This window comes from Physella acuta, unplaced genomic scaffold (assembly GCF_028476545.2).
Source record: "Physella acuta isolate Inbredline_101_S28 unplaced genomic scaffold, ASM2847654v3 ptg000080l, whole genome shotgun sequence".
In the NCBI taxonomy this organism is placed as follows: Eukaryota; Metazoa; Mollusca; class Gastropoda; family Physidae; genus Physella; species Physella acuta.
The window spans coordinates 681,085-708,202 of NW_026731600.1; the positions used below are offsets into that span (position 1 = coordinate 681,085).

Sequence of the window (27,118 nt, forward strand, 5' to 3'; positions counted from 1 at the left end):
CCCCCCCCCCACACACACACACACACACACGCCCTTTCCCCCGACGATATAGAAAAAAGTTCATTTTAGGTATTTAGAAAAGATATAGTTCAGCTAGTGTCTGCCCCCGAATCCGGATGTTTCAAGACCCCCCCCCCCTTCCCCGCCTACAGGCACGGAGAAAGAAACAAACAAAGACCTCGACCCGTCTCCACCTTTTCAATGCGGTTCACTGATTATTCCAGAAACTTTTTTCTAAATACCTGTGTCAGCGGCTTAAACAATTGGATCAAACAATCGGATTAAACAATCGAACTGACAGTCGTGTGATCGGATTATTGGAAAAGGTCGCAACCCACCGACCGTTAACACACGGATTAGCGACTCAGCGCTGACAGTACCCTGGAGAGCAAGAATGTTTGATCAAGACTTTTCAAGCGCCACTCAGATAGTAATAAACTGTGGTAGTGATACCAATTTATACTAGCAGTTACACGAGTAGAAAACAAGGCATTAGTAGGAATAGAGCTGATATTGTTTCTGTATGTAGCCTACGTGCTTACTTGACATTTCTGTATGTAGCCTACGTGCTAACCTGACATTGATTTCTGTATGTAGCCTACTTGCTTACTTGACATTAATTTCTGTATGTAGCCTACTTGCTTACTTGACATTAATTTCTGTATGTAGCCTACTTGCTTACTTGACATTAATTTCTGTATGTAGCCTACTTGCTTACTTGACATTAATTTCTGTATGTAGCCTAAGTGCTTACTTGACATTTCTGTATGTAGCCTACGTGCTTACTTGACATTTCTGTATGTAGCCTACTTGCTTACTTGACATTAATTTCTGTATGTAGCCTACTTGCTTACTTGACATTAATTTCTGTATGTAGCCTACTTGCTTACTTGACATTAATTTCTGTATGTAGCCTACTTGCTTACTTGACATTAACTTCTGTATGTAGCCTACTTGCTTACTTGACATTAATTTCTGTATGTAGCCTACTTGCTTACTTGACATTAATTTCTGTATGTAGCCTACTTGCTTACTTGACATTAATTTCTGTATGTAGCCTACTTGCTTACTTGACATTAATTTCTGTATGTAGCCTAATTGCTAACTTGACATTTCTGTAAGTAGCCTACTTGCTTACTTGACATTAATTTCTGTATGTAGCCTACTTGCTTACTTGACATTAATTTCTGTATGTAGCCTAATTGCTAACTTGACATTTCTGTAAGTGGCCTACTTGCTTACTTGACATTAATTTCTGTATGTAGCCTACTTGCTTACTTGACATTAATTTCTGTATGTAGCCTAATTGCTAACTTGACATTTCTGTAAGTAGCCTACTTGCTTACTTGACATTAATTTCTGTATGTAGCCTACTTGCTTACTTGACATTAATTTCTGTATGTAGCCTAATTGCTAACTTGACATTTCTGTAAGTAGCCTACGTGCCAACTTGACATTGTTAGCTTTACTTAAAGAAACCCATGTTAAAAATAACGAAACACTACAGTCTGGCTTTCGTTAGCAGTTAAGTCAAAACCTTGTTCGCTCATGAAATATTTTTTTTATATATGATTTTATTTAAATCTGTCTAAAGTAATTTGGGTTTTTCTTATGTTTTGTGTTTCTAAAAGCTTCCTCGTCTTATAAAGGTTTATACAACGTTTAATAAGTAAAGCTCCCTTTTCAAGTAGAGTTCACCTGTTTCTGTGACATGGGCTTATAAAGTGTTAGTGAAGTCAGCTCTATGCCCAGCCGTCCTGACTTCTAACACACAATGTTTAAAAGTCAATCTTTAAAATTCTTTTAAATCTAATATTTGCCGTCCGTTTGTTTTTGAACAAAATGATAATATAAAAACTGCCTTAAAATGTGTGTTGCAGAGGCGTAGCGAGGGGGGGTGCGGACCGCACCGGGTGACACCATTTAGGGGGTGACACCAAGGCAAAAAATAGCAAAATATATAGAGAAAAACTTGAGTGGGGGTGCAAATCGAAAGTTTGAGGGGGAGGGGGGGGGTGCAAATCAAAAGTTTGAGGTGGGTGGTGCAAATCGAAAATTTGAAAGTTACTGAAATTTGAGGGTCACTACGCCTCTGGGGGGTGACACCATTAAGTGCCGCACCGGGTGACACCCGACCTCGCTACGCCACTGGTGTGTTGTGTGAATGTTATCCCACAGCCTGATTGACTACACATGGCAACCATTGTTTTCTTGTGACTGCAGTCATCACCCACAAGATTGCTCTCCCCTCGACTTACATTTCACCATTTTACGTCTCCAAATAACTTTATACCAAATTTCGTTGCGAAAAACTATTTGAAAAGGGGAAATAATATTTTCATAGTCCTCCAAACATTTACTAAAGTTTCTTTCTCACCAAAAAGTTTCCTTTTCAAACCTGACGGTCTATGGGGCAAGTGAAGTAGAGCTCACTACTAAACTATATATTTTTATTTTCTATATGTTGTTTGATATTTTTCAAAGGGTGATCGGAAAGATGCGCAACGGGAAACTATGCAACGGAAAACTGCACAAAATGCGAAATAGCATTTTAGTTTTCTTAAATTAATCGAGCATTTATAGACGTTAACAAAGAATTACCACGTATGCATTGTAATATTAAATACTTTTCCACGAAATATGACAAAATTAAAGTGTATTAGAATAATTTATTGATATTTGCGCATTTTTCTGACTGCGCTGTTTTCCGTTTGCGCACTTTCAAAGAATTTGTTTTTAAAATGGTGTAATTACTGATAGTAAATTTAGTAGACTTTCCTTGTATCAGTCATAGACGACTTAACGCAAGAACTGCTTTTCTCTAGGCGAATTGTTCTCTCCGCGCTATCATATTGACACCCCATTTAGCGCGACATGACCACTTTCTTTCATGTATCTCTTTAGGACACGTCCACCCCCCCCCCCCCCCCCCCCCCACAATCACATTGTAATAGAAAAATATAATTTATACAGAAAATAGATAGGCCTGCTTCAACCAGTCCGCCGTCCCGGAAATTTTAAGACCCCCCCCCCCCCCCCGCAGAAAAATGCGTGTGCAAGTTACCTTAGATATGACTAAAGTAATAAGCAATCATTATAGGCTATTGTAGCGGATTGTATGTAGTTGTAGTTCTAGCTCTACATTAGCGTGTGCAGGTTCCTCCCTTTTTTTTTTTTTTACATTAGATGTGTAGTGTGACTAAAAAAACGTATTAAAAATATTTGTGTGTACAAAAATATTACACCAAATGTGGATACAGGGTAGCTAGAGATTGTGGAGAGTATAGATATTGTTAGACTGATATAATACAGAGAGAGCCTGGAATTGCATGTAGTTGTATAAATTATAATTTGACCTATGTGCTATAAAATGTGGTATTGTGTCGACAACCTTACTTTGAATAGATATGAATTTTATTTCTATATTTTTTCAATCATAATTTTGTGTTAGGCGTTAAATAAAATGTATATAAATTGTGATAGTCCATTAGATTGTTTATAGAGTATCCTACTTTTGTAGGCCTATATAGCCTACTTTAGTCACTCAGTTAAAATTATTACATAACCCCACATCAGCGTAGACTAACGTGAATACATGCTTCTAGAGGTAGTACTGCAAGTTTCAGAGGTGAAGTAGATGGCCTCAGAGGTGTATATACCCATTCTATCGCCAGGAGCGAACTATCGATTCTCCCCCACCCCACTCACACACACCTTATTTATAGCCTAAGCATGTACTGTTATTCACGTATACAAAAAGTAAAACCAGTATATTGTATTAGTTTTATATAATTCAGTAATGCAGCTCAGCATTAGCTTATTTTATTTCTACCCAGTTCGGCGTCCCCTGTTGGGTCGTTGTCTGGGGCTACCGCCCCACACGCCCACTTCTAGCTCCACCTTTGGATGAAATGATAAAAGTAAGATAGGGAAACCCAAAACCTACATTTAAAATGTTACTGGTGACTACAATGTTTTAATTTAACCTCTTATCGCTATACATGTTTAAATTGAAAATTTAGCTGTGGGACCAAGTGTGCCGATTAAAACTTAGCTCCCAGGTTTAAATTAACTTTTGCTATAATAGATATAAAAGTTTTAAAGCATAAATTTTAAGTATTACTAGCTTACTTCAACTTTATAGAAATGTTGCATAAAGCCTAGACCCTGCCCCCCCCCCCCCTTAAATAACTCAGATTTAGACTAAACATCGAAGAGTAGATATAGCTATTGGGGAGGGACTAACAGCTAGAATGTGTACCATGTTAATGTGTAAAATTGCTAAGTCTAGATTTCCTTAATCTTTCAATTGCTATATTTTTATTAACAATTTTATGCAAGATGGAATAAAATTAGTGGAATGAAATAAAAAACAAACATCTCTTTTTATCTGCATCAATGACATTTAATAACAGAATGAACAATTAACATTATTGTATAAATGTGTATTGTCAAGAATAATTTTTTTAAACATTAAATGAGATTAATATACTGCAGATTAAAATAGGCAAATGCTATACATGCAAAAATTATTGAATTAAAATAAATTATAATTGTGTACATCAATAGACAAGAACTTCAACTATCCACAATAATCATATTTCCAGTTATTAAATAGGGCTATACCAGTGAAAGATGTAAAGAAGCAAAAAACAGCAAGCAAGAAACAATAATTCTTGACTTCTGTCTCAACAAATATCCAAATAATGACCAGCAATATAGACCAAAGCCAAACAATCACTATAATGAGCCAAACAATAGACTGAGACAACAAATGACCAGATTTTTCACGATTGACTAACCAAATAGACCAGGGCCAATGATTCAAACACTGGACTGAGAAATAAAATTAGGTAACTAAAGGATCATTAAAGTGCAGTTCGAGTGGCACCAATCATGAACATAGCCATCTTATTATCAACAGGCAATCGCACATCACTTTTGAAACAATTGGTAGACAGATGTAATACTATTACTAGTAGGCTTATTACAGATACATCGATATGCAGATACATGTTGAAATTAAAGTGTAAAGAGAAAGTGGGTGGAGAAATGAATATTAGTGTGAACTAGTTGACGATGAATATTTTGTTTCATAAAAACTGGTACAATCTTATATCGGACAATCATATAATAGCTTCCATAAGCATGGTATTTTTTTAAATTAACCATGACAACTAGGTATTTATAAAGAAAATAGTGATAAAACCAATTACAAAAAAGTTATGTAAAGATTAGGCAAGACAGAAAGAAATGCTGAGATACAACAGATGTTAAAGACTAAACTAATTCACGCAACTATTATCATACATTCTATAGCAGATAATTAGTTGAAATAAAATTGTTCTGGCTCCAAATACATTAGTTGGATTGTATATGAAATTTGATAACAACTATTTTAAGGGTTAAAAAGAGCTTTTTACTTTGAATTACAGATTTTGACTTGCAGTTTACTACATCAATAGTGCAGCCATTACATCAAATTGCTTAAAAATGCCATGAGACTAAGAAGTCGATGGTACGCGATTGAGCTTTGTCATTTTGTAACCATGGTAGTCTTGTGCACAGAGGACATTTCCAGTGTAATTCTTCAGTAATGTTGCCAGGGGAGTGGTGGATTGGTATTAAGTACATTCATGGACGGCAATTGAGATTCTTATTCTCATTAAGCATTTGTCCAAATTTTTTTAACAATTGTTTTTCAAAATGTATTGAACAATTGGAATCTTTTATTTTATGATTGAAAGTTATGTTTAAGCCATTTTTTAAGAAGGGGTAATAGAACTCACTTGGAAACTTGAGGGGAAAAAGAAAACTGGGAAAGCCAAGGAGAATAAAGTAATGATGGCAGTAAATCTCATACAAGTATAATGATACTAAAATCTAGCACACAGGTATCATGGCAGTAAAATCTAGCACACAGGTATGATGGCAGTCTAGCACACAGGTAAGATGGCAGTCAAATCTAGCACACAGGTATGATGGCAGTCAAATCTTGCACACAGGTATCATGGCAGTCAAATCTTGCACACAGGTATGGCAGTAAAATCTAGCACACAGGTATGATGGCAGTAAAATCTAGCACACAGGTATGATGGCAGTAAAATCTAGCACACAGGTATGATGGCAGTAAAATCTAGCACACAGGTATGATGGTAGTAAAATCTTGCACACAGGTATGATGGCAGTAAAATCTAGCACACAGGTATGGCGGCAGTCAAATCTAGCACACAGGTATGGCGGCAGTCAAATCTAGCACAGGTATGGCGGCAGTCAAATCTCGCACACAGGTATGATGGCAGTAAAATCTAGCACACAGGTATGATGGCAGTAAAATCTAGCACACATGTATGATGGCAGTAAAATCTAGCACACAGGTATGATGGCAGTAAAATCTAGCACACAGGTATGATGGCAGTAAAATCTAGCACACAGGTATGATGGCAGTAAAATCTAGCACACAGGTATGATGGCAGTAAAATCTAGCACACAGGTATGATGGCAGTAAAATCTTGCACACAGATATGATGGCAGTAAAATCTTGCACACAGGTATGATGGCAGTAAAATCTTGCACACAGGTATGATGGCAGTAAAATCTAGTACACAGGTATGATGGCAGTAAAATCTAGCACACAGGTATGATGGCAGTAAAATCTTGCACACAGGTATGATGGCAGTAAAATCTTGCACACAGGTATGATGGCAGTCAAATCTAGCACACAGGTATGATGGCAGTCAAATCTTGCACACAGGTATGATGGCAGTAAAATCTTGCACACAGGTATGATGGCAGTAAAATCTAGCACACAGGTATGATGGCAGTCAAATCTAGCACACAGGTATGATGGCAGTAAAATCTTGCACACAGGTATGATGGCAGTAAAATCTAGCACACAGGTATGATGGCAGTAAAATCTAGCACACAGGTATGATGGCAGTAAAATCTAGCACACAGGTATGATGGCATTCTAGCACACAGGTATGATGACAGTAACATCTAGCAGACAGGTATGGTGGCAGTCAAATCTAGCACACAGGTATGATGGCAGTAAAATCTAGCACACAGGTATGATGGCAATCTAGCACACAAGTATGGTGGTAGTAAAATCTAGCACACAGGTATGATGGCAGTAATATCTAGCACACAGGTATGATGGCAGTAAAATCTAGCACACAGGTATGATGGCAGTCAAATCTAGTACACAGGTATGGTGGCAGTAAAATCTTGCACATACAGGTATGATGGCAGTAAAATCTAGCACACAGGTATGGCGGCAGTAAAATCTTGCACACAGGAATGATGGCAGTAAAATCTAGCACACAGGTATGGCGGCAGTAAAATCTAGCACACAGGTATGATGGCAGTCAAATCTAGTACACAGGTATGATGGCAGTCAAATCTAGTACACAGGTATGATGGCAGTCAAATCTAGTACACAGGTATGATGGCAGTAAAATCTAACACACAGGTATGATGGCAGTAAAATCTAGCACACAGGTATGATGGCAGTCTAGCACACAGGTATGATGGCAGTAAAATCTAGCACACAGGTATCATGGCATTCTAGCACACAGGTATGATGGCAGTAAAATCTAGTACACAGGTATGATGGCAATCTAGCACACAGGTATGGCAGTAAAATCTAGCACACAGGTATGATGGCAGTAAAATCTTGCACATACAGGTATGATGGCAGTAAAATTTAGCATACAGGTGTAGTAATACTTTGTGTTATATGGTAATTAAATCTAGCATAAGTGTTTCTAAAAGTTTTTTTAAAAAACACTTCACAAGTAGGTGCAAATACAATCAGAAAGGAAATAGAAAGAAAATAGTTTAAGGACAGAGACATAAATGTCAAATTAAGATAAATGATCAGTACATTTGAGAACATTGATCTCACAAAAGCATAGAATATTTCTCAATGTGAGAGTTCATACCAAGAACTTTTCGTTATGTGCAGTTACAACCATAGGTACAGAAAATACACTATGAAACTTCAGTGTAACAAGAAATCAACTTGTGAAAACTATGGTAAAGCAACCTCAAAGACATCAGCCTCTTACAAGATCTGCCCACAGCAATCCATTTAACGTAAAGACCTCAAGAAAATCTAACACAAAAACAACGTGTGGACTATATTAGTTTATCTCTATAGGGATATAAGATCACCTCAAGTGAAAACAAAACTGAGAACAAACTTTTGGAGTGACATGAAATCTACCACAAGGGAGTGTAACAAGTAACAGATAAATAAGTCAAGTTGCAGCCCCTGAACCACAGTGGGTATCTTAGCCAAATTTTTTAACTGGAAACAGATTACAACAATGTATACAGTGCTTAACATTAAATAAATTAAAACTAATTAGTCTAGTAAAATATTTCAATTAAATCTTCACTAAATTAGCACTAACTATAATTTGTTTGGCTGATAAATGCATTGTAAAAAATAAGGGATACAGCACTGTAGGCAACTGCCTTCATCCAGTAAGAGAAAATATAGTGCACAAAAAGTTTTTATATCCTGTGCTATCTAACATTGTTTTGATCCACAGTAAGATGTGATACCAACCAATAGAGAACACAATATTAATCTTGAAGACTGTCGAAAATGGTCTTGAGCCAATTCACATGAACACAACTGAACCACTGAACAATAAAAGCTATAGAAGTCCTATATTTATTAAAGGTGAATCTGATCAGCATTGCTATGGAAGTCAATAGGGAAACTGAGGCTGTGTTGTAGTGAAGCTGCAGAATTTCATCCAAGCTTTTCTTGACTGGCAACTGTTTTTGTGGGAAGCTTTGGACATGATACAATGTGACTGATCCTTCCTTCATGTGGAATGTTTGAGCCGTGAAGAAGTGGGTTGATATGTATTCAGAATTCATAAGTGGGATGCCTGCTTTCTGTAAAAAAAAAATTATTTCACAACTTTCATTCATATTAATTTAATTAGCATGGTTTATTGATTCTAAAATTTGCTACAGGGTCAAACAAATTACTTCACCCCATTGGTGCTGACTGTTGAAATGATCCTCAATATAGGAATTTCCTCATGCTCCAGTAAATGGCAGATGGTCTCCCTTGCTCCATATGATCCAGTAGATAGTCTCCCTTGTTCCAGTATGATTCAGTATAGTCCAGCTGATTCTGAAATTTTAAAATGCAGATTTAAAACTCAACATAAATAGTGTATATCTCTTTATGTAAGTACTAACCACTCATTAATTATTATCTATTTAATGAACCAAGGAGATTAAGTTTAGTTTAAAATATTGAACTAAATGACTCTGGAGCTAACAGCCAGATTTCTTTCAAGTACCTAAGACATATCTAGATATAAAATGTTAACTTTACTAATGTAATATTTCAACCATGTATATTAGGGTAGGCTACTATGTTACATGATGAGTACATGAAAATGAGTAAACTGCCCACCTGCGTTGGGCATAGATTCATCTGGCTACAGAATTTTCAGATCAACCTGTACTTCAGCTTTGTTACCATCAAGATCCTCTAAAATAATTTTTAAATTTAAAATTTCATGTCTAATATGAAGATTTCTTTGTTCAAAATAAAATAAAATGTTTTAAAACTATATGATATTTAAATTTTTTATTTGTTATCCTGATTGACTTCTGAAAAAAATAGAAATTAGAAGTTGAAAATTGTTTTATATGGGAAATGCTGTAAAAAAAAGAATTATGGCTGGATGTTAAAATAGAAACAAGTTTTAGGAAAAAACAATCCTTTAGAGTTGTATGGGAAGTTTCTGCAAATATTTACGAATACACAAGTAGATGTATACATAGTAATCAGGAAAATAGTTTAATTATAAGAATACGGAATCATATGTAAATAGTGCTTGATGTAAAATAAAAATATTTCAGTATGAGACACAGACTTCCATAAAATAAGTATTGGTCTACACAAACTATAAACCAAAGGTAACAGCAAAATCATAAAGAAACATACAAATTATACAAAGGACAAAACAAATCAGCACCTACTAGAATATTAAAGTAAATAATTCAGTGCATTAAAATATATGTAGGTGTAGATACTGACCAAATTAATATAAATGTAACAGATCTAATTATAAATGGAAAAGGTGAATAAAAACATACTTTGAATAGTTATCCAAAGTCATAAAAATGTTAAGACTTATGGAAGTGTATATTTAAATATTAGAATATCTGAAGAGCAGAGCAGTTTGACATAAATAAAGAGAAATAATAGAAAAGATAATTTTTTTAGGTATACACACATAGAATATTGGCTATATATAAATCAATTGATTCTTTATGTCAGTACAAAAAAACTCATTAAGTAAATACTATAAGCATTTAAACTTTCTAAGGTGAAGGTTTATATCTAAATACTCAAAAACTAAACCAGACCTAGTTAATTTTGACTCCCAATGAGTAAACACTCAATATTAAATTTAATAAAAAAGTATATGTAGTGCTACAATTATAATTTAACAAAGTACAAAAATAAAATAGCATGAAAAAGTATAGTTTAAGAAAAAGGTTAAACAAAAATAAATCAAATTACATTGAAGATGTAGTAGCCTGTAATATGAATGAGAAGTATAGATTTTTCTTAGAATTAAAATGAGCAAAAATTGTTAGGTTGTGGCTGAAAAAAAAAATGAAAATAATTACTGTTAAAATAATTAATTTTATACTTAGAAGAATAAAAACATTTCAAATAATTAAAATATATTCATAATAGTGCAGCCTAACTAAAAACAAAATCAAATGCAATTAAAGCAAAATGTCTCAAATTAATTAAACAATTCTTTAACATTTTAAATGAAACCAACAAGTGAAATAGAAAACAGTTTAAAAATCAGGGTTAAAGTTTCTCTAAAATATTTGCAAGAAAAGAGATGAAGGAAAAATACATAATGTTGCAAAATGTTTATAACAAAAACAAATGCCTAATAAAGCTGAAACCAATGAAAAATGAGTTAAGAAAAAAAATATAGTTCCATTAATCAGCTTGAATATGTAGATATTGAAGATCATTTTTAAAAATAAATACTTATAAGAAAGTGAAAAGGTTTAAAAGAGCAATAGAATATTAGCAACATACATCAATAATATTGAAAAAGTATATGTAGGCAACCCTAACATATAACCATTATTAAACATTTACAAAGAGGTAAAAATATGTTAGTAAATTTTAAAATGCAAGTAAATTTAAATATTAGACTTGGAGAATGAATAAAGTAAATGTAAAAGGTATGTAAAAGAAAGGTTTAAAAAATAACCATAAATATTAAATAAATTGCAGCTAAACAGTGTCTATAGATAGAATTGAGAAGCCAACTGTGGAAAAAATTGTAAACTTAATATAAAGCAAGCAAAGTAGATCTAATGATAAAGACATACAAAAGCAAGTGTAATAGTGTATACCTCTAATTAAAAACATGAAAACAATGTTATACATACTGCGAAAAGAAATTTAAAGTTAAAATTGAATAATCACTCTAGGTATGATAGGTTATTAATTTTTATACTTTTTATATTTTTTTAGATCTAATTCTAAATAGTCTAATATACTCTAGATCTCTATAGCCTAAATGTAATCATTAAAAAGTTAGTAGGCATATTATATAAATAAATCAATAACTCTAGAAATACCTATTAAATTATTAATCCAATTAATCCATTATTATTAAATTATTAAATTAATAAGGCATAGACATAGTCTATAGACTGAGGTTAGTATGGCATACGCACCATTCAATACTTGCTCTTACAACCAGAGTTTCTTCCAGGCGCCCCCCCCCCCCCCCGAAAAAATTTTACCGCCCCCCCCCCCCCCCCCCCCCGAACGAAATGAAATTTATATAATTTATATAGAAAATATATACTTTTAACAGTTTACCGCCCCCCCCCCCCGAAGATTTCAAGTGCCCCCCCCCCCCCCGGAGAAAAAAGTCTGGAAGAAACACTGCTTACAACTACATAAAATCAATTATTATAACTTATCTTGTCAAAAAGAATTGAAATAGACAAAACCCTGGCATCTGGTCTAGACGTGGTGTTGATCCAACATCTTCAGCAGTCAAGCTAGCTCTGTAGTTTTGGGACATCTCTGAATCACGTGATGCGCAACTTTGACGCCAAAAAATATTTCTACACACAATGATTCAGTTCAGTTGACAAGCACTCACGTATTTTGAAACAACAACAAAACTGTGTCAAAGCAGAGAGTTAAAAATAGAACAAAATATAAACAAACTAGATCTACACGATGTCCGTGTTTTCCTTTAACCCACGATGAGTTACGTAGAAATCTAAAGGCTACTTTAACAAGGGTGGGCCTGCTTTGTCTATAGTCACCATATTGCATAGGATATTGTGGACAGAGTTTCTTAACAAGCATCTTTTCGGGGGCGGGGTGTGCACTGCCCCTCAAACCAAGCCCACCCTGAAATTTCCAAGGGGAGGGGCGGACACTGGTAAAAGTATGTTTTCTATATAAATTTCTTTTCGTTGGGGGGGGGGGTAGACTTTCTTCGGGGGGGATGGGGGGGGGGCGGAGATGCCTGGAAAAAACACTGTAAAAAAATATATTTACAAATTTTATACCAAAAATATATACTTTAACTAGTTTTTTGCCCCCTCTCCGGAAATTTAAGAGTTCCCTCCCCCCCCCCCCCCCCCCCCCCCAGGTAAATTTCAAGCGCCTGAGATAATATATTTGAAAGAAACACTGTAGAGTTTTAAAAAAATGCACAGATAATATTTCGCCTATTCTGTTGAGAAAGATAAATAACACACTTAAGCTCATCCCAGTTTTAAAATTATTTCAATGTAAACAAACGTGTACACCTGGAGGAGGGGTGGGGAGGTGTAATGACACGTGAGCGTTATTTTGGGAAGATCTCTTTGGTGTGTGATTTGTGAAAACTTTTTGGGAGGGGTGGGGTAGGTTCAGACAAGCTTGAACTGCTTTTTTTATCTGCTCCTTAGAGGTGTGGCAAAATATAGTTTAAAAATTTGCAACGAACAAAAAGCTTACGAAAATAGTATAGTTCGCACGTATATCAGCCAGTTGACATTTTATTTATACCTGACGCTATCTTTAAAACACGAAGACAACTTGGGTTATTTATTTTATTCCCGGAGATACAAAAAATGCTACGCCTCAAATTTAAGTAAAAAAAAAAAATAAGTTTCCCTTTCAAGCCTGACGGTCTATGGGGCAAGTGAAGTAGAGTTCACTTGTTTCTGCATATGAGCACTATGCTCAGCTGCCTTGACTTTCCCTAACGTGAGGGACGGTTTACTCACTTGAACCCGGATTCGAACTCGAGACATACGGGTTAGTAGTCCAGTTCTCTATCGCTAGACTACTCCGCCCGTCTTCAAAATTAAGAAGCTGTAAAATTATAAATGCCAAAATGTTTTACTAATTATTTTTTAAATCAATATTCAAAGGGCGACAACAATGAAAATAACAAAAACTCATATGACAGTCCTGGTTGCCTCTCTTTTATTATCAAGCAGAATACGTTAGATTTCCACTCTCTCGAATACAGAGTAGCCTGTGGAGGAAGTATTGTTATATTTTTATATCTTTTCTTTATAACTGTATTATGTGTGGTAAAACAATAACGTGCATACCATTTCAGTTAGATGGAAGAAATTTCAATTATAAGTATTAGATCCCAATTCATTGTTCTTTTTTCACCTTTTGAGCGATTTCCATTTTAATCATAAGTGGTACATTAAGTAAGCTTTCTCAAAACCAATGATTTGAGTATCATTTCAGTTAGGTGGGCAACATGTTATATACAAGCAGGGGCGTAACGAGGGGGGGGGGGGGGCGGGGGTGCGGACCGCACCGGGTGACACCATTGAGGGGGGTGACACCAGTGCAAAAAATTGCAAAATATAGAGAGAAAAACTTGAAGGGGGGTGCAAATCGAAAACTTGAGGGGGGTGCAAATCGAAAGTTTGAGGGGGGTGCAAATCGAAAACTTGAAAGTTTGTCCCCGGGAAGGGTCGCAACGCCTCTGGGGGTGACACCATTAAGTGCCGCACCTGGTAACACCCGACCTCGCTACGCCACTGTATACAAGCATTAGATATACGTATATTTTTATCTTTTAAACGATTTCCAGTAAACGCGAATGATACTTTACTCCGACTTCTCAGAAGGAGGAAAAATTCAATGATGAACAACTATAATCATGAAGATGAATTGGGGGTAGAAGGCTATATTTTTAAGTCAGTGGTGTATGTATATCACTGTTGGTTAAAGAAAGGCGCCTATCTTGTGGTCGAGGTCTTTACTAAACTTTTATTTAATGAAGAAACGTATCAAGTTGTCGGTGTCTGTACCTATCGTTGAGTTAATGAAGGCGCCTTCCATCAGCGTGGCTGATGCATTTTACGGTAGATACTTTTGGATGTGGGATATAATGGATAAATTAGTCACCAGCACAGTCCAAACATTCGAGAAATAACTAAAGAAATGCTTTGTGTATTTCATTATATTAACTTTAAGTGTATTCAAAAGCGTGTTCAACGAAGGTTTAATTTATTCTATAATAAATCAGTTTATAATATCAGTAGGCCTACGCCTTTTTATTTAACACACTAACCCACGCTAAAATGCGCACAGAAACACACATACGCATACACATATATATATATATATATAAATATATATATATATATATATATATATATATATATATATATATATATATATATATATATATATATATATGTATGCCGTAAAATAATTGACGTTTGTAACATGGAGCTAATTGCTTAGATTCGAACGTAAAACACGAATTGCATCACACTTTAGGAACAAGACAAGCTCGAGCCCCACAAAAAGCCACCGAATAAACAGCTAAAAATAATTCAAGCACTCGTATCTCCTCAAGGCCGCGTCAGAACGCCCCCATCAAGGTGGTCAGTCTTCTGCTCACTCATTATAACACTTCTCACGCTGATAAGGTCAGGGAAATTTACATGCACGCCCGACATGTGTACTCACCTCTTCGCTTCATATCTGAGGGGATTTTAATTTTTTTTTTCAATAAATTAGCTGTGTGTGATTTCAGGATGCCACCCAAGTGATAACTTTTACATACACGATGGTCTTTATGCTATAGATAAATTTTAGGGCTTGAATTTACTTTAATATTCAGCTTGACGTGTTACGTGTCTTATAGTTAAAATGTCGTAATTTGTTGATAGATGTTTCCTCTATTTTACGAACATTTTTGTCAAAATAACCAAGGCTTTCATTTTTTATATTAATTTTCATTTCAGCTATCGAACACACTATTCTTAGCTCTAATGAGACATGCCGTAAACCGACAAGAAATGTGGGCCAACCTCAAGAAATATAAAGGTGGGCCTACCTCACAATAAAATAAATGATGGCTTAACTCATACTGTGGGACGGCGTGGCTAGCGGTAGAGCGCTAGACTGATGACTCGAAAGCGTTCGATTCAAGTGAGTGGAACGTTCCTGTGTCCATCCAGCTCTAATGGGTACCTAACTCACTTTAAGCAAAGTTAAGGCGGCTGGGCATACTGCTGACCACATTATCCATTCATATGTCTCGACTTCATCTGCCCAATGGATCATTAGGTCTAAAGAGGAATCTTTACTTTTTTTGCAAGGTCTAAAGAGGAATCTTTACTTTTTTTGCAAGGTCTAAAGAGGAATCTTTACTTTTTTTAGTTTCTCAGACAGTTCTTTTGCAGCATATTTCAAGGACTGCCCACCCTTCTCCACCCACCCAGAAGCACGTCCACCGTCCCGCCTTCCTCCCCTTCCCTCCTCAAAATTGAAAAAAGATGTATTTATATAAAAAAAAATATGTACTTTAACTTCCATGACCCCTCTCCCTCCGGATCATGCATTAGCCCCCTTTGAAGTTTCAAGTGCCCCCAAGACTGGGAAAGAAATGTCTGAAAGAAACCGTGACCTCACGAAAGAAAATGTCGATCTACCCCACAAAACAATATTTACATCAGGATCAATAGTTTATTTGAACATTAATTATTAATCCAACCTAATCGTCCCCATATCTTCCCTTACCACTCTACTCACCCCCCCCCCCCCACACACACACACACACCTTCCTATACACACCACACTCCATTCACTCCATTTACACTCCGCCTCTGATGTGAAGTAAAAAAAAAACACAACGTCTTGTGCAAATTGATCTGAATAAGGTCAGCTGATTGTAGGTGAGCCGATAAGGAATGGATCAGACCTTGTAGTATCAGTACCTTCATGTCAGTGACCTTAATGAGACTCTACATCAGGGATTCTCACAAGAATGGACCAGACCTTGTAGTATCAGTACCTTCATGTTTGTGACCTCAACTCTACATCAGGGGCTCTCACAAGAATGGATCAGACCTTGTAGTATCAGCACCTTCATGTCAGTGACCTTAATGAGACTCTACATCAGGGATTCTCACAGGAATGAACCAGACCTTGTAGTATCAGTACCTTCATGTCGGTGTGAGACTCTTCGTCAGGGATTCTCACAGGAATGGACCAGACCTTGTAGTATCAGCACCTTCATGTCGGTTACCTTAATGAGACTCAACATCAGGGATTCTCACAGGAATGGACCAGACCTTGTAGTATCAGTACCTTCATGTTAGTGACCTTAACGGGACTCTACGTCAGGGATTCTCACAGGAATGGACCAGACCTTGTAGTATCAGTACCTTCATGTTTGAGACGTTAATGAGACTCTACGTCAGGGATTCTCACAGGAATGGACCAGACCTTGTAGTATCAGCACCTTCATGTTTGTGACCTTAATGAGACTCTATATCAGTGATTCTCACAGGAATGGACCAGACCTTCTAGTATCAGTACCTTCATGTCAGTGACCATAAAGGGGCTCTATATCATGGGTTCTCAAATTTGGCGGGCGTTACATCAATATTCAAAAGTGAAATGATTTAGTAGGCTATAAATAAACAAGCCAGTCTTGCAGTAGTACTCATTGTATTCATTAGAAACATTCAAAGTACCAGAGTTTCTTCCAGGCATCTCTTCGGAGGAAGTCTACCCCCCCCCCGAACGAAATGGAATTTATATAGACAACATATACTTTTGACAGTGTCATTCCCCCCCCCCCCCCGGAAATTGTTGTCCCCCCCCCCCCCCCCGAAAATTTCAAGTGCACCCCCGGAGAAAAAAGTCTGGAAGAAACACTGCAAACTACCGGTTTATACTTAAACCGATGAAATTGTATAATAGTTGTAGATCTACGTGTGTTTATGATTCTATCAACATTGCCTTTAAACTTGAAATAGATTGTTCCTTAAAAATAGTTTTTCTTAAAATTGATTTTGCCCTATAGCGCGGTTTGTTAAAAACTTTATCTTTTAGATTGTTGCGATAGCTGCTCTGGTATATCGGGGCTGTAGCTCAAGTGGTAGAGCGCTCGCTTAGCATGTGAGAGGTACGGGGATCGATACCCCGCTGCTCCAATTTTTGTAAAGCTAATTGTACTTTTTAACCAAAGCTTAAATTGCTTGGGAGGTATTTAGTTTATACGTACAACCACCTTTAATAAATAAAAATAATAATCATTAAAAAAGTTTTTAAAAACCCACGTTTTCTGATTGAACTAAAAAGTAGAAAATAAATACTATACATCACAATAATGCAAGCGATCACTCTACTATAAGCGATCAAAAACGTGGGGCGCCGAAGTAAAAGTTATATTACTATTGATTAGATAATACTATTGACTTTTATTAGGGAGCTTGTAGAGAGTCAACAGTATTAGAAACTGTAAGAAAATCACGGCGCCCCACGTTTTTGATCGCTTATAGTAGAGTGATCGCTTGCATTATTGTGATGTATAGTATTTATTTTCTACTTTTTAGTTCAATCAGAAAACGTGGGTTTTTTAAAACTTTTTTAATGATTATTATTTTCTACTTTTTAGTCTTTGTCTGTTTGCATTAAAATCTTGCTATCGATTTTATCTTTTCACTTTTTTTTGGGTAAACGAAGACAACTCATAAAAAGACAACTCTTAAAAAGACAACTCGAAAAAAAATCGTTGTGTGAATACGTTACTGACTAGAACACATAGATTTGAACCCCAAACTGGCCTACATCCTGTAAGTTTAAACTCGGTTCAAAGTAAATTATTTGCCCCTAAGCCTGTGGCAACGTGGGATCGTTCGCTTCACTGCGCGCGAGGTACGCGTCGCTGGTTTTTTTTCTAATGGCTCGCAGAGGAGAATTATATATATAGATTATATAGCGGTCTAAAATGCTCAATAAAATGGTTCCATTGATCAATTTAGTAATAATAACAATTGCATATTCTATGGTCATCCAAAAGAAAGCTTCCCTGAAAATTTCAGCGCGCTAGCTAACTGGGAAGTGCCAGAAATTTCGATCGCAAGATTTGATTGGAAAGACAAACAAACACAGAAACACAGAGAGAAAGCAAGTTAAAGAAAACGTGGGAAAAACAACCAAGCCCCGGATGATGGTGGGTTTGAGGGAAGGCACTTTTATTTGGTAATATACGGCAGGTGAGGGAAGGCACTTTTATTTGGTAATATACGGCAGGAAAAAGAACTGCCTGCTCAGATTATGTGTGCTTGTGAGTAAATAGTTATGTGTTGAATTCTGTAATTTACAATAAATGTTTACATCATAAATGATTTGTATTTAAGAAGGAACTTCTACTTACGATATACCACAAAATATAACATGCCACCACCTACCCCATATAACGTTGCATAATGTTTCAGTGTAACACTACCAGAAATCACTGACATTCATATCAAGACACAATATGTTACTACAAATTCCGTAATCTTAACAAATAAAGAAATCCTCAGTAGTTCAGAGTATTTTACTTTTTACACGTTCATTTCGAATAGTTATAAGCTCTTGTTTTGTTGTTTAATACAAATAATTTTTATGGTAAGCCTGTTGTTCTAACCTATTGTTCTAATCATTCTACTTGTTGAAAGTTTGGTGAACATAAGAATTATAAAAACAGTTTTTTTTAAGATAGCCACACCGCATTTCCACTCCGTATAACACAATATAACAGGATAAACCACCACTTCAACCCCTTCGTGTTATATAATGTTTGCACAATCTTTTTTTAAGACTTTCCTAAATTAAACATGTAATATATATATATATATATATATATATATATATATATATATATATATATATATATATTATATATATATATATATATATATATAATGTAATAACGTAATGTATTGTTACAAACTTAAAAGATTTGAATAACGTAAACTGTAATACTTTGGACGATTATTTTTATTTTGAAAGCAGATTAGTAATATGGAATAGGCTGACGTTTATTACAGCAACTAAGCAACACATAAAGTTATAATTACAAATTTATTATGAGCATAAACATATTTCATACAGAGATCAACAACATCCAAGGCAGCATTTGTCGAATAAATAGACTGAAACATTAATTAATGCAACGTTGAAGGAATAGTTAAAAAAAAAATATTAGTCGTAAAAAAGAAGCAACATTATATATATAAAAAAAAATATTAGTCGTAAAAAGAAGCAACATTATATATATATATATATATATATATATATATATATATATATATATATATATATAGTATATATTATATATATATATTTATATATATATATATATATATAATATATATATATATATATATAATATATATATATATATATATATAAATATATTATATATCTATATTATATATTATATATATATATATATATATATATATATATATATATATATATATATATATATATATAATAGATATATAATAGAAAGTCATGGTTTGAAAAATGTGCCAAAATTCACTGAAAGATAATTCTGTTCAGATAAATAAGGATTGTTCGTCAAACAATCACCAAGCCGCTTTAACAAAAAATAGCCGAAGCTTTCTAGTTAAGATGACGCCCTTATAGACATTTTTGTCACTGTACCGCGTTATTTCGAAATATAAAATTCAATTAACGGATATCTGAGATGAATCCGAGACTAAATAATTAAATACCCTCGCTATGTATGTCGTCACTTCGTTTCGTTAACTCAGAGAGATGAGGTTAGCTGCCATTTATGTATATATCTTTTTATTCACAACTTGAGAAAATACGATTTTTTTTTTATTTTCTTGTTAATAATTGTTTCCTAAATTATTCTTTGTAACGACATTTAACAATTTCTCTCAATGGACACGATTGACGTGCCAATTTCTCATGTCAGAGTGCTTGACCACTCTTGTAGATAAATAATTGAATAATAAATGTAAGTGTAAAAGAGAAATATAATGTTATTTCAAACTCTCATACATAATTGAAGGGCTCAGTGGAAAAAGTACTTAAGTTACATTTTGTCAAAAATGAGTTAAGACCGGTATATTATTTGACTACCTCCCCTTAACCATCCCTGTAAATTTGGGCCATGGAAAAAGTACCGAAGTAGCTTAATTTGAATACTCTGCATCAGCTGTTTTGTTATTTCAATAACAATTTTAAAACTTTGCACTCATTTTTCTCAAAACTCTCAAAATACACTTAAGTACTTTTTCCACTGAGCCCTTCAATTGGAAAATGCATTTGTATTGATATCCTAAACAATATTCTCGAAGATTTCCTTAACTAGATCTACGCAGATGGTCTTAACTACATCTATGTAGATTTCCTTAATTAGATCTATGTAAATTTCCTTACCTAGATGTTCATAGAGATACATAAAAGCTTTATTTTTATTTTAATAATATTCAATTAGTACAATATAAATGTGATGTTTAAAATACGCATTCATAATTGTAGATCTCTCAAGTTTAATAACAAGGCTGATACAAATGGTATACTTCTCTTGGGGCTGTCTCGATGCCAAGTTCACATCTTTTTAATTCGTTTTTTGTTTTTTTACTTTTCCTAAGGTCGCATTACCTGCAAGCCTGTCTGCCTGTTGGTAAATCTTTTTACTCTTTTTTGACCAATTCTAGCTGGGCAATTCGTTTCAAACTTTGCCGATAGATATATCTACAGCGACACCGCAAACCTCCCCCCCCCCGAAAATTTCAAGTGCACCCCCGGAGAAAAAAGTATGGAAGAAACAGAGACGGTAAATTGTTCGTTTAAAAGACATCGAAGTAGCAAATATATTTAAACTGTATCACCAAAGCAATTTCGTAAACAAGGTTAAGATCATGCTATGCGCTCAAATATCAGGTAATTGTATAACATCGTGTATTTTCTATATGTGTAATATAGCAAAAAAAATTATTTGTATAATATTATATTTAATGTATTCAAAGCGTGTTAAACGGAGATTTTATTCATGTTTCATATTCATTTGCTTTTGTGAGGATAGTGAATTTTTTTTACCAGTATACATTCCTAAACTGTAAATAACCTGTTTTTTATAGGTTGTCTCCCTTTCCAGTATCTCCTGCGATTTTATTGTTAACGAGCCGGCCCGCGGCATAACATACGCCGCTATTTAGTTGTTTCTAATTTTCAATAATTCATAATTTGTGAATTCGACAGTACCAACGCTGACACTGAAAATATTTCTTTAAAACACTATAAGTAGCTCGTTAAGGACCATACCCCCCCCCTTCCTTCCCTCCCCCCTCCTCCCCCCCCCCCCCCCTACGTTTAAAATCGTTGGCTCTGCTTGTAAACATTTAGAGCAGGGGTCTCCAAACTTTTCAGTCCGAGGGCCGCATTAACTATCGAATTTCAGTTCGGGGGCCAGTTTCTTTCAGGCATGAAGTGATTTTTCTGAGCTAAGTTCCTCAGCCATCACTAACAAACTTTTTTTTCCGTGGACAAAAAGATCTCCGCGGGCCGGATGAGAGGACCTCGCGGGCCGCATACGGCCCGCGGGCCGTAGTTTGGAGACCCCTGATTTAGAGTGAACACAGCTCACTAAAACCATGTAGGGGTGGGGAGGTAGGGAGAGCGTTTGCAGCTTGTTTTCTAACGGCTCGAAGAAGAGAATTATATATATAGATAATTAATCCAGTAATATCTCAGGTTGTGAATCGTTTAAAATATCAAAATTACAATATTTTCAAAAACATTTAAGTACAGTAACAAAAAGATTACGAAAGTAGAATTGTTTAATTATTTCAATTAACCCGTTAGCTTTGGGAGTATAGTTGTCGTTTAACCCATTAGCAGATGGAGTAGCCGTTACATTACCCGTTAATAGCTAGATGTGTGGCAAGTAGTTTAACCCATTAGTAGCTGGATTCTTGTTGCCATTTGGTAAATTTGGATTAACTCATTAGTAGCTGGACTTGAGTTGTCTTTACATTAACCCAGTATATAGCTGGACTGGCGTTGTCTATGGATTAACCCATTAGTAGCTGGACGTGTTGTCTAAGGATTAACCCATTAGTAGCTGGACTCGTGTTTGATATAGATTAACTCAATTGTCGCTGGATATGTTCCATTGGATTAACCCATTAGTAGCTGGACTCTTGTTGTCTATGGATTAACCCAATAGTCTCTGGACGCATGTACCTTTGAATTAACCCATTAGTAGCTGGACTCTTGTTGTCTATGGATTAACCCAATAGTCGCCGGACATGTTCCATTTGATTAACCCATTAGTAGCTGGACTCTTGTTGTCTTTGAATTAACCCATTAGTCGCTGGACGCATGTACCTTTGAATTAACCCATTAGTAGCTGGACTCATGTTGTCTATTTGTTAACCCATTAGTCGCTGGACATATGTACCTTTGGATTAACCCATTAGTCGCTGGACGCATGTACCTTTGAATTAACCCATTAGTAGCTGGACTCTTGTTGTCTATGGATTAACCCAATAGTCGCTGGACATGTTCCATTTGATTAACCCATTAGTAGCTGGACTCTTGTTGTCTTTGAATTAACCCATTAGTCGCTGGACGCACTTTTCCTTTGGATTAACTCATTAGTCGCTGGACGCATGAACCTTTGAATTAACCCATTAGTAGCTGGACTCATGTTGCCTCAGACCGCTGTAGCTGTTGCTCTCGTTCATCACCCGCATGCTGGCGTTGTTGTTGGAGCTGGTGTCCTTCCAGGTGAGGTCCGGCTTGACGCACCTGGAGAACATCCCGCAGAAGGACCTGCGGTACTTGGAGCTCATCTTGTAGTACAGGAAGATGTTGACGCTGGAGTTGATCGTCTCGAACAGGAAGCCGAAAGACCAGACGGCAAAGAACAGGTTCACGTAGTTCCCCACAATACTGAAGTCTGGCACGAAGAAGGTCACCAGGGATAGGATTGTCCCAGGGGTGTAGCAGACGATGAGGATAATAGCGATGATGATGATCATGTTGATGGTTTTCTTGTCTCTGTTGGAAATCGATTCGGAGTTCTGATGCCCGTAGATGGATTTCCGACGCCATATTGTTTTTTTTCTCAAAACCACGACTAGGATAACGGTGAAGAACACGACGGCGACGAAAGAGAGTTTACCCAGAATTCCGTACAACAAAAACGTCAAGCCCTCGACTTGTTTACGATGAGACGTAAACTTAAGCCCGAGTAAGGTTCTATTTTTACTGGCGTAGTATTTCCACCCGATGTAGGCTGTAGCGTACTCCGGCGTAAAAGACGCCATCATTAAAATGTAAATTAAACTGATGATTACAGTAGTTCTGGTGGGCGTTATGAGTTGTTTGATTTTTAAAGGAAAAGTGATGCACAGACACCTCTCGGCTGTGATGTAGACGGTTATCCAACAGGTAATTCTAGCGAAGCAGTCGTGGGGAATCCCCGCTGTCAGGTAAATCACCTCCGACGCCATCATCGGAAAGAGGTCGTCGGCGTTTTCAAAAAGCGGGTTGACGCAGATGTTGAACCACTGCAAGGTCAGCAGACTACATAGGTCAGAGATGGCCAGCGCGAACAGGCTGACGTTGACAGTCGTTTTCAGGCCCTGTCTGTAGAAGATGATGATGTTGATGATGTTGGCGACGATGCCGAAGAGCCCGATGACCGTGCCGAGGATGACGTAGTTGACGACCTCGTAGATCTGTCTCTCCCTCGCGCTGATGATGTCCTCGTCGACGTGGAAGTCTCCCAGGGGGAGAGCCGTTTCCATGGTGACCATGGCGTCGTTGGCTGCGGGTCTAGAAGTCGTGATGTCAGGATCCAGATTAGCGGACAAGACGGGTCCGAGACTCAAACACAACAGTTGACACAATTTTAACGTAGACCCCATTGTTTCAGAGTTTCTAGAACGTTCCTTTATTTTTTACTTTATTTTATAATCCATGTCATTAGCACCTAAGATTTTAACTTATTATTTACCTCAGTTTTTGGAATACTAAGCATGGTTCACTCATTAGCAGTGTTGGGAAACAATCTCATTACGCAACCAAGTAAAGAAAATGTCTAATTAATCAATAGATCAATCTAAATCCAATGACACCTCCCAATCAATCAGAATCGATTATTCCAGTTTGGCTTTAAGTACTGTATCTAATGAAATGGCTTGGAACTTGATTTTCAATTCTCTTAGCTCTCGCGTTGTGTGTTTCTAGCTGTCAGTGTTGAATTTTCACTTTGTTCTGGGTTTTTTTCTTCTCATAGACACTCATCTGTCACCATCTTAAACGAAAATAGAGAAAAGTATAGAAACATATGTTGGTCATCAGGATATATTTAAAAAGTATGTACCATCAACAAAAAAGTTAGTCATACATGAATAATAAATTTGGAAACGCTTCACGATTCTATCATCTCTGCGCGAGGGCCATGCTAATCTTCTCTGTATCGTTCCAATTTTATTGTATATACTGCGTGAACAGTATACATGAATACTGAATTATATTAAAATGTGCGCTTTTGTTAATATTGGATGGGTGGGGGGGGGTTGAATTTACCCATCATTCAATGCAAGTTATTAAAAAAATATTCTGGACAGACAATATGAAGACTATTTAAATACGTCAATTTGGAAAATATATTTTACGATTTTTCATATGCTTCAACATTTTAAATGAGTTTTCCGATTTTCCATTGATTCAATATTAATGTGTTTCATAACATGTTTGCGATGTGAGGATTGTTCAGCCCTTTTTTTTTTAAAAAAAAGAGAAGCTCATATGAATCTTAAAGAAAAAATTAATTTCTAATTCAGCTTGTCATAAAATTCAACTTTTTTAATGTTTAAAAAAAATGTAATCAACGCATAAGGCGCTTTCCCAGCTTAACTGTTTTTGCTCTGCTGTTTAATCTGGATGATCGCTTCCCACAAAATAAAAATAAAAAACCCGGAGATGAAAAGTAATGAAACAAACTACGGTACGCGAAACTTCAATATCCGGTGACAAGCCAAAATGTCTCCTGGATTGATTGTCACGACTTTAAATACAAAATGGCCGACAGTTGTAAACACGAGACAGGTAAACAGGATGAGCAGTACACTGTTCGATATGACCTTTTAGTTTGTTTTTTTTCTTTTATTAATCACCTATCTTTTTTCATATATATACATATATATATATATATATATACATATATATATATATATATATATATATATATATATATATATATATATATATATATATATATATATATATATATATATATATATATGTTTATATCAGTAATGACAAAAATTAGTATAAAGGTGTTTTGTATTGCATAACGTTGAGTTTTTACCTATTAAGCTATCCGTAAATTTGCTAAGTTTTAACTTACATACTGTTTTATACTTCTTTAGGAATCCTGAAAATTGGTGGGATTTCATACAAATAATCAATTGTAATCCTCAAAACTATATTAGATATAAAAGTAAATTTAAAATGCAACCCTGTTATTGTTTTTTAATATGTCTATTTTTGTTGCTTACAAATCCGTTTCTTTGCTTACTCGTTATAAATTGCTTGATTCGTTAAAATTATTTTGAAAAATTAATATTTTCATTTCTATGTTGAAGCTATTTTGCAGATTATAAGTAAAAACTTCATGTGAGAAAATAAAATAAGTCCAGCTTATTAAATAATTGTAATATGTTTATTCATATATAGACTACATATGAATGTTTATAATATTTTTTCTTTGATGAGACTTTACTTCAGTCTTTAGCTGGTATAAGAAATTTAATTGATCACATTAAAGCAAATGTATGACAGAATTTGATTTTATTTCTATTTATAATATTCTAAATTAATTAACAAATAAATATATAAAGTATAATTACTTGTATGGCAAAAAATATGTGACACTTCTGTCCATTAAGAATAATCACAAGATCGGATAAAACAGACAGTCGGATAGAAGTTACATTTTAAACTCTCTACCTTTCTCTCGGTGTAGGTTTAACACGAGTTCTCCATTGGATTTGTACGCTGATGATTCACCGTGATTCTCGCAGCCACGGATAGATATCCCGTACAAATCCAACCCCTGCCGCAGAGTCACTGCCCCTTAATCAAGGGAGAGTAATTATAACCCGAGTGGTCGTACGTGTATGGGCGAGCAATGAGAGTATCGCTGTCTATGGCTGGTTGTTCGGGGACTCCGTTGTTGTTGGTGTTTGCGTGTGAGTCGAGGGGGGAAAGTGAGCACTCATCCATTTCAATTATTTGCTCATTGTTGGGTAGATACACAGCGGCGTGGGAGGGGATATACAGAGAGCTAAGTAAAAAAGTTGCTTCCAAATTAGATTTTTTTTTTTTGGGAAATTTTTAAAAACATTTTTTTTAGATAAGGGAGGTAATCGATATATGAGTGGAAAGGGAGGTAAATAGATTTTTTTTTTTTTTTTTTTTTTTTGGAGTTGGCTTGACTTAGACCTGTCCAATCGAAGATGCTCAGAGATACCAGCTGATCAAACAGATGAATGTAAACAACGGGTCTAATATCAACTGGCGGCCTGACACGGGTTTTACATTACCGTTAGCATCAGCTGGAGAAGGGGACGGCCTTCAGTGTTAAATGCTCACTAAACCGTTGTACAACAGGAAGTAGATAAAGGGGCGGTGGTTTCTTGAAATAAAATAAACAACAAACTTTTCGACGTTGCTGATGGAGGGTATTGAAAGATGTGGGGAGCATGGGGG

General features: G+C 35.6%; 1 protein-coding gene, 1 long non-coding RNA gene and 2 other non-coding genes across 4 annotated transcripts; 1 reads left to right on the plus strand and 3 right to left on the minus strand.

Annotated features, from left to right (window-relative positions):
- Positions 1-8,857: 8,857 nt before the first annotated feature.
- On the minus strand, positions 8,858-9,580 carry LOC131956959 (uncharacterized). Its single transcript, XR_009389012.1, has 3 exons — positions 9,446-9,580; positions 9,015-9,157; positions 8,858-8,913 (listed from the first exon to the last, which is right to left on the minus strand). It is a non-coding gene; the product is annotated as an uncharacterized LOC131956959 (long non-coding RNA).
- A 7,861-nt stretch (positions 9,581-17,441) lies between these two features.
- Trnaa-agc (transfer RNA alanine (anticodon AGC)) lies at positions 17,442-17,514 on the plus strand. The gene has a single exon. It is a non-coding gene; the product is annotated as a tRNA-Ala (tRNA).
- Positions 17,515-23,025: 5,511 nt separating this feature from the next.
- On the minus strand, positions 23,026-24,267 carry LOC131957140 (growth hormone secretagogue receptor type 1-like). Its single transcript, XM_059321862.1, has one exon. The coding sequence runs from the start codon at positions 24,265-24,267 to the stop codon at positions 23,026-23,028; it is 1,242 nt and encodes a 413-aa protein (XP_059177845.1).
- A 490-nt stretch (positions 24,268-24,757) lies between these two features.
- On the minus strand, positions 24,758-24,859 carry LOC131957272 (U6 spliceosomal RNA). The gene has a single exon (XR_009389084.1). It is a non-coding gene; the product is annotated as a U6 spliceosomal RNA (small nuclear RNA).
- Positions 24,860-27,118: the final 2,259 nt, after the last annotated feature.